The 8,948-nt window shown below is 45.5% G+C and overlaps 1 protein-coding gene across 2 annotated transcripts; it reads right to left on the reverse strand.

Annotated features, from left to right (window-relative positions):
• Positions 1–1,264: 1,264 nt before the first annotated feature.
• Positions 1,265–7,434, reverse strand: LOC119293675 (probable protein phosphatase 2C 21). Of its 2 annotated transcripts, XM_037572057.1 has the most exons (11): positions 7,336–7,434; positions 5,605–5,722; positions 5,412–5,481; positions 4,783–4,888; positions 4,150–4,258; positions 3,584–3,703; positions 3,301–3,481; positions 3,142–3,218; positions 2,995–3,047; positions 2,192–2,246; positions 1,265–1,966 (listed from the first exon to the last, which is right to left on the reverse strand). In XM_037572057.1, exons 2-11 carry the CDS (start codon positions 5,704–5,706, stop codon positions 1,667–1,669), a joined length of 1,173 nt encoding a protein of 390 aa, XP_037427954.1. In that variant the 5' UTR covers positions 5,707–5,722; positions 7,336–7,434; the 3' UTR covers positions 1,265–1,666. The 2 variants fall into 2 exon arrangements, with proteins under 2 accessions (XP_037427954.1, XP_037427953.1); XM_037572056.1 differs by lacking the exon at positions 7,336–7,434 and having other exon boundaries at positions 5,605–5,748.
• Positions 7,435–8,948: the final 1,514 nt, after the last annotated feature.

Raw genomic sequence — 8,948 nt, forward strand, 5'->3', positions numbered from 1 at the left:
AAATATCTTGTGATGGTTTTGAGTAGATGATGGACATATGTAGCAAAGAGGCGGCTAGGCGAGCTTTGAGCCACAGCGCACCCAGGGTCTAGGGCGTGTGGCCATGGAATGTGGGGCCCACAAGCCACCTGAGCCCATGTTCTAGCTCATGGGTATTTTCCCTCACAAAACCTTCATTTTTTCGGCTCTGTCAGCTTTCTGGCCCCTTCAATGCAACCTTGCAAGAAGATAAAGATGAAGTAGCCCCGTGAACATACATGGTAGATGAGCCTTCAACTTATTAAAATGTGATGCAAAATGCAGATATCAGCACATTCATATTCGTGAAGCCACTCATTGAAGAAAGCGGGACAGATGGTGTGGCGGGCGGCCCTAACTTCCCTAGCTGTGAGTCCATAACACGATGTTGGCTCGACAACAGGTGGGATTCCACAAGCCTGGAGGACGGGAGCCTCGTCCTTTGACACCAGCCATGTCATGAGCTTCGAGGTCAGTCGTATCTCGTTGGCACAGTAGCTCCTCAAATATATGGAGCCCAATGGAACCACACGATTCCCTATGCCTGAGGAGGGTGGTGAGATGGCGGCATAGAAAAAGGCCGAGGGCAGATCTAGGGGAGGCCTAGAAGGAAATGAGTGTCTATACATGCCTTGGTGGTGGTTGTTTCATAGCCGCTAGCAACACGCGGTTAGATAGGCCTTGTGTGTCAGGACATCTCGACAGAAAACGGCGCAAGCGACGAGAAAAATGGCCGGCAACAACTGTGGGCACGTTGGACACACGATGGGCGCCATTAATGGGCGGGAAGCACGACTGCTAGAGTGGTACAAGCAACTTTATCATTGGCAGAGAGAGAAAGAAGCCCTCAAAGTTTGTGTTTGGATTTTGGACTGCACCCAAAAACAGCGTCCCAATCCAGTTTCTGAATGAACTCCATAATTTTTAGAGGTAGACACGGGTATAGAGATTCTGTTAGGATGAGTTTTCTCACCTCTATCCTCCACAATGACGGTTATTATGAAGAGAAGGAGTGTATGGCGAATATGGCAGAGCTCTAAGGCAACTCGTGCTTGTCGTTGAATTCCTTCCATTTGATGCAATGCAGGCTGCTGCCACTCTCATCTAAAGCTAACTGAGATCACAGTCTAATGCCCATTAATAACACTTGCATTATATACTTGATGATTCCAACTCAAAAATATATATACTTGATGATCCAAAAAGCACACCAGAGAAGAAAACATAGAGAGCATAATACTGCATTGCATAGAGGAATTATCATCAAGGCAGTAAACATCCATAGTTATACTACCCCATCAAGCATCTTTGATATCCAAGACAAGATGTGAAGAAGAAGAAAACAGAGTGCGTGAATCCAAGTGGCTCTCAAGCAAAATCTCCAGCGAAACTAGTACTCCCTCCGTAAACTAATATAAGAGCGTTTAGAATACTAAAATAGTGATCTAAACGCTCTTATATTAGTTTACAGAGGGAGTACAATGCAACGTAAACCATCCCAGCTCAGACCCTAAGAGTGGTACCATATCATCCTACACGAATTCTGTCTCCGACAAAGAGCAAAAATAGCACTGTAAACCATCCCAGCTCAGGATCACCTTTCACTTCTTGATCAAAAATTCAAAACTGTAAGTGCACAGCTCACCCATCAGTCCTCGCCGGCCTCAAACATATCCAAGCGGCCGAAGCATCCTATGCAGCCGTTGACAGAGCCGTCGTCGTCATCATTTCCGTTGCTGGGCTGCCCCCCTTCCACATTTGCGCTGCTGGACTGCCCCACTTCGATGTTGACCTCGATTTCGTCAGCCCTGGCTTCAGCAGTGGCAGTGGGGTTGGCGCGGGCGCCCTCCTTGAACTCAACCACTATCACGCTCATATTGTCACTCATTCTCCGGCCCAGGCATGAATCAAGAAGTCTCTCACAAATGGCACGCAGATTTGTCTCCCCCTGCGTTCATCACACCATATGTCAATCCAACAGGAACAACAATTCCATCTGCAAATGGAAACCAGCCCATATGCATACAACCACCGAATGTTACTATGTGCAGAGTCATTCCTTCAACAACGTTATGCTACCCGATAAAATTTCTTTCATCCGGTAGGATGTTTCTTTTAAATGTACTGTTAGTCTCATTCACAAGCAGAAAAAAGTTGAGGAAATAAGACTCACGGATTGCAAACGCTGCCTTACAAAATCAACCGCCTCTTGACTTGACTTGACGTCCCTGGAGAAGAAGAAAAACAAGAGATGTGTAATTTTGTTATGGCAATATATAAACGAAATTATATTACTCCCTCCGTCCCAAAATTCTTGTCTTAGATTTATCTAGATATGGATGTATCTACTACTAAAACGTGACTTGATACATCCGTATTTAGACAAATCTAAGACAAGAATTTTGGAACGGAGGGAGTACTATGAAACATGAGAACAAAGATCTGTCTCTATGGGTACTAGCAGATTTTGGTGACTACTCTCTTACTATTAGTTTTAGCATTCATCCACGTGGACGGAAAACATGGCACAACTCCTATATTGGAACAAAATAAATGCTTCATCAAGCACTAAGAAGAGCAATCAAACATGCTACCATTTCCAAATAGCAAATCAACATGATACGGAACCATCAAATTTAATTCATCTATGCACTACAAAGCAATAATTAACCCAGGAATTGACAGATGTTGCCCTTTCAGAACTCAGAAAAAGAACTTAATATCCCCCGGTTCGAGAAATTGGGAACTGAATTACACATGGTGATGAAGTGGCTCAAACTCAGACCATTGTAGTACAGTGCGGATCGAACTTAACTGAACCAAAATGTAAAAAACGCGAGTGATAAATAATACTGGCCTAAGATGAAACAAGCATGTAAGGTAACTGGAGTGACTTTACTATGTATCAAGTATTGCATTTAGAATCAAGTCATCACAATGAAACAGTCTTTTGTGTTATTTTTAGCTCAGACTTACCAGATACCGTCACTTGCTATAATAAGAAATTCAGTGTCATCAGTTATGTCCACCTAGAAAAAATAAAATACATGGTGTCATTTCCATCAAAAACACTCATCAGAAACAAATTTACACTGAGCTAACGCAACATAGTTACAAACTTACAGTGCGAATGTCCGGACTACATGTCACAATTTGTTCTGCAGGAGACAAAGTTTTGTTCTGCTTGTATTGAAAATCACCTGACATGCAAGTAGTCAAAATGCCCATCAGCAATGAATAGATTGTATCCAACAATGAAAGGAAATTAGATAAATACCATACCAATCGCTCTGGATATGGCTAATTTCCCCCCGATGCGATGGATGCCCAAGTCCATACTAACTAGTCGTCCTGTGATATCTCTCTGAGGGTTCTCATCCCTGGTTACTTGACCTCCTGCCCTTTCAATTCTCGCCCTTTCCTGTTGGTGGTCTGGCTTGTGATCGGTGGATAGATCATTTGCCTTCCGATAAAATGCATATAAGAATTGTCAGGCACTACTTGGACACATTCATTATGACAGGATGCCCCACTCAGAAATTTGACAAGAAAATAGTCACTATACCTGACCATTCCTTGAGAGTACACAACGGGAATCACCAATATTTCCAACAATAATCTGGTTACCTCTAATGAGAGCCACACATGCTGTGGTTCCTTCCTGTAGGGGGGGAACATAACGTTCCTGCAAAACAAATTCCAAACTGAGTAATACTACAGAAAATAATAATCCAAAATCATATGGAAAAACAGACTATTAAGAAACAAAAGTAAGTAACACCACCAGGGAAGGAATTTGCCCATGTGCCCTTCGATAAAAGAAGCAAACGGTGTAATAAACAAATGTCAACTCAAACACACCTCAATTTTGGCAGTATGGTAACTACTAAGGTGCAATGAGAAACATAAAGGAACGTTTGCCTTCCAATTTGGTAAACCAGACACTTGATGGAACACAAATTGGAATTATGAGTTAAATATATCAGTACCAACTCCAAAGCACATCCGGTAAAAGTACAGTAGATCCTCCTTATCATACCCATTGATCCCTTCCGTATGAAGCATTATCCGAGAGATAAATTTTGTTTAATTTCTTCGACAATTAAATGCTTAAAGAACATTCAGTGTTACCTTAGGATCACAAAGAGCAGCCCTGAGCAAGTTTTTCCAAGTTCTATTAACAGGAGGATGAGCTGGCTCCCTTTTCCATTCATCCGATCGTTTCAACTTCTTATCAATTCTGCAACATGTGACAATAAGTGAACTTATGTAGCAATTGTAACTATGGAGGCACGAAACAATTATGTATTCCATATCCAAACATGCGACAATAAGTGAACTTATGTAGCAATTGTAACTATGGAGGCATGAAACAATTATGTATTCCATATCCAAACATGCGACAATAAGTGAACTTAGGTAGCAATTGCAACTATGGAAGGAATGGGTATAACATTGGTCCTTTCTCGAACACTGTAGCATTGGCCCTTTTACCTTCCAATATTGAACAAGAAGTGCATATATATGAGTGAAGATTATGTGAACATGTCTAGAGGCACTTAATGCTTGGTTTTTTGTGGGGGCCACAGTTGGTCATATTTTTAATGAAATTTTACAGGTGAGTGTTATAGCTAAAATTCAGAATTTTTGAAAAACTGCATGCCTGTGCCGATATTGTATGCGCCTGCACACACATGTTCCATATGTCACTTTCTTCTGTACTTATATATGTAGCGTACATGATTTAATCATCTAGAAAATAACCTGAAATACACATGCTCCAGTGCGGTACGCAGATTGTTGCCATAGTCTGGTTCCTTGGTGAGCTCAATATGAAATTGCCTTGAACAATACAATGCTACATCAGCTCCTGAAACAGAGACAAATAACTCTGCATGACCATCTTATATAACAGAAAACGAAGGCTGAATCAACCATATTCCTAATTTCCTATACAAGGTCATATATCAAAACAGTGCGAAGACAAACACTAGCTGAAATATCCCTTCAATACATGTGTACTACTGTAAAAAAGCACACTGAACTACTGAACATATTGCTAACATAATCCTCTCCTCTCCTAACAAAAATAAGATCGAATAAATGTTTGGCCCCTCGCTGTTTATATATCAGCTCAGACCCGATTGCAAAACTTGGTCTCATGTTGAACTGAAGCATCATTGCACAGTTGTTTCATCATGATTGTACAAGATTTTGACAGCCAAAATTTGCGACAAATAGTAAACGTACAAAGCATGCACATATATAGTGTAATACACAGATGCTATGATGTTATGATAAGGCTTCCTTTAAACAGTGCATGCAATGGTCAGTTATGCTAACAGCACAAAATTTTAGAATATGTTCTAACAGTATCAGAACGAAGATCAAACCTCCATGGCCATCATAAACACCAAAGAATGATGTGGAACTGTAACCATCTAGATCTAGGACAGCTGTGAGCTGCAAATAAGAAGGGTCCGGATCAAATTCAGTATTTCACCACAATAGCAAAGCAAAATTGATTATATACATCTGCAGAATTATCATCTCAACAATTTTACAAAGTACTGCAATATTACTCACAGCATCTTCCATTTCATCACGAAATCCTTTCATAGATGACATAGCATACTTGATTCTGTCATTCTCTTCTCCAGCAGAACACTTGGTTGTTGCATCACCCATTGCTGGGTTTGCTTTCCTGAAAGATTTCAGTATAAACACCATAGCCTAGAAATCCTTACCAGCAAAAACTAGCATGTAAACTGAATGTACTGTCACTGCATTGCAGAACGCATATATATGACAGCAAACTTGATAAAGGAACGATAGAAAAACAGCTAAATAACTGCCATCATGTTACTGCATGTGAACTGGAACTACACTGGCACACTGCAGAATGGAAAACATATCTATGCCGCTATTTGAATATATTATAGATTTTTCAATTGCAGATTGGCAGGTTGGTAACTCATGCTTGGATTAAGGGCCCCTGGGTGCATAAGGTATGCTTATATAATCAGAAAATTACATTACTCAGGTGCACAAACACAATGCAGATCAAAACGGAATCAAGGCTTTGCCACCAACAGCATACATATCAAAATAACTCACGTCAGCACACTCGTTCATAACAAGGAAGAACTTATAGATCTCAAGGTTGCAGTGCACGTTAGCACCAAGGAAGTACAGACAAACTCAATTTCTGAGGAACTTGGAGGATGCGCGAGATACTACACGGAGATGGATTGAGAACAATAATTAGCACTCCAGAGAGCGGAAGGACGAAGAGGGCGCTGTTTTTGTTTTCGAAGAGAAAATCCACACGCTGTGGCACATGCAGAAAGAGCGAGTTCTCGACACCAGAATCATCAGAGTTGCCGATAAGAACAGGGATAAGAACGATGGGAAGATCAAGAGTTGAATAGTATCCAGTTGGGATGGAGAAGAGAACAGGAATGGAGATCAGCGTGGTGCTCGTGAGACTCCTCCTCCAACAATAATACCACCATCAGCCGCCAGTGTAACATGAGAAGAGCAGAAGCAACCAGACAAGATGCAGAAGAGAGCGAACGGAGATCAACGACGATGGGGTTCCCCCAGAAATCGCCACCAAATGCAAGAGCAAGAGCAGCATCGACAGCAAAAACGAACTAAATAGGACCGGAGAGGCGAAGAGAAATCACCACGGAGTCTCGGTGCTCCTCGTCCTCCTCCATGTCCAGGAAAATAAGCACCAAATGCAAGAGCAAAAGCAGCAGAGGCAGCAACCAAAACGTAAACAGGACCGAAGAGGTGAACAGAAATCACCATGGAGTCTCGGTGTTGTTGGTCCTCCTCCAGGAAAATTACCACCGAATGCAAGCAGCGGCAGCGACAAAAACGAACCACGCAGGATCGAGCAGGGTGAAGAGAAATCGCGACGGAGCCTCGGTCCTGTGTACCAACTTGAAAATTGCCGACGCAGCGCAAGGAACACGAGACGGGAGCAGGCCCGAAGCAAAATCCGCACGCACAGAAAAAGAGGCCTCGACTCTGAAGATTCAAGAAGCGCAGCCCTCTGCTCGATCAGCAGCGCCCAAACAGCATCGAGAAGGACGGAGGACAGAAACCCCCCCACCACCACCACCACCACCGCATGATGCAACGAAGCAAGAACAGAGCAGAGGCGGTGATGAGAGGAGGAAGAAGAATCTTACCCTGCGGCTGCGGGGGTTTGGGTTTCTGGGGTTTAGGTTGGACGCGGACGAAACCAGAGAGGGGATGGGGAGCGAGGGAGGGGAGGGGAGGGGAAATGCAGGTTGATCGCCTCACCTTTCCTTCCTTCGCTACGGAGGATCAAAAGCGGGGCGGTTGTGCAGCAGAGAAGAGCAGAGTTTGCAGGCGGGCGCAGGCGCAGGCGCAGCAAATAAAGCACCCGCGGCCTCCGTCGTCTCCTTCCCTTTCCTTCCCTTCGCCCCCGTCGCGCGCGTGCGAGCGTCCTGAGCCGTTGGATCGCCGCCCGTGCCAGCTGTGGCCGATCCAACGGCCCAGGCGCGTGCCACCGGGCCCGCTCGACGAGCCACAGCGGGTGGGGCCCACACGCGCCGCGCGGGCGGGCGCGCACCTGCCCTGTTGCCGTGCGGAGTACGGCGCGCGTGGAGGAAGTGCCCCTGCCTCCTCCGCCGCCGTTCCGCCATGCGCCCCTCGCCGCCGGCCGGCGACGGCGCGCTTCCTCCGTTGGTCGGTGGCCGCCGGCCGGTGGCCGCCGCGCTCCGGGGAATGCCCGAGTGGCGGAGGCCAGACGAGCTGAGCTACATCGGCCTCCCCGGATCCCCGCGCTCGCCGTCGCCGCCGGTTGATGCCACTCCTTTGCCCTCTGCTCCGGCGGCTATCCCGCCCGCGTACGCCGTAGCCTCCCGCTCGCGGCGCTCCCCCTCGTCGTCCGCCGGAAGCCCCGAGCACCGTGTGGCTCGCCGGAGAAGTCGAGCAGTCACGGGGCTCGTTTCTGACGGCGGTTGTGAGCTCGCTCCGTCGTGCGTCCCGAATACGCGCACGCATATGGGCCTCTTTATTTTTTTTGCTAACACACGCATATGGGCCTCTTCAGTGTGCTCCGTGCTAGCCCACACCACACTCCCTCAAAAAACAACGGTACCTGTTTCTAAAAACAAGGGTACCAAGTTAGTCCACACAACAACATTCCCACATGTGCTCTGTCTTTTACATGTTCAGATTTTTTTTTCTAAAAAAACATGTTCAGACATTTTTGACAAGTTTTCTTTATTATGAACACAAGCCTTTAGAATTTTGTGATTTTTGACATGTTCAGATTTTTTTTGCTAAAAAACACCACACTCCTTCCTTCACTCTCCTCTCTCTCTTTGTGTGTGTGTATGGCACGCCACTACTGCAAGGACGCCTGACATGCTGCGAATACGACAACTGCTGATGCAGGCCAGTTCGCTGTTCAGGCATGAGTGTTGCAAGCGCCCCACCGGTGCTGCAGGCCGGCCAACCAACCCACCAGTGCTACAGATGTCGACGGTGCCGTAATTTTGGAGGGTCCGCCAACGTGTTTGTTCATCGCCGCAGACGATGGATCTTCTGAGAATTGACAGTTTTCATATGGAAGATAGGAAACATATATGGGACTAGAAAAGCATCTCCCAATTGATTTACTTCAGAATAAACTCTCATTTTAAATCCCTTGCAAAAAAAAAAATTCTTAACTGTGTTGCATGCGAGGCGCCACTCAGGACACTGCAAGCCGAACCATGGATCGATGCTACAGTTGTGTTGTGAGTCGACCGATTGCGGTTGTTGTGTTGTAGTATGCATGCTCTTCGCAAGCTCGCGCACGTTTTGCTATGAGCTGGCAGCAGCGCGATGCTGCGGGCCGGACAACTGCTGCATTGCTGAGCTACACACCGTTGAGAGGGCAAGAA

Source organism: Triticum dicoccoides, chromosome 4B (assembly GCF_002162155.2).
Source record: "Triticum dicoccoides isolate Atlit2015 ecotype Zavitan chromosome 4B, WEW_v2.0, whole genome shotgun sequence".
NCBI lineage: Eukaryota > Viridiplantae > Streptophyta > Magnoliopsida > Poales > Poaceae > Triticum > Triticum dicoccoides.

Excerpts from the sequence above, each read along its gene's own strand:
- LOC119293675 (XM_037572056.1), bottom strand. The coding sequence starts at position 5,748 with ATGGTGTTTATACTGAAATCTTTCAGGAAAGCAAACCCAGCAATGGGT. Across the intron at positions 3,704-4,149 it reads CTGCTCTTTGTGATCCTAAG|GAACGTTATGTTCCCCCCCT; the intron begins GTAACACTGAAT and ends TTTGTTTTGCAG. Across the intron at positions 3,219-3,300 it reads AGCCATATCCAGAGCGATTG|GTGATTTTCAATACAAGCAG; the intron begins GTATGGTATTTA and ends CTTGCATGTCAG.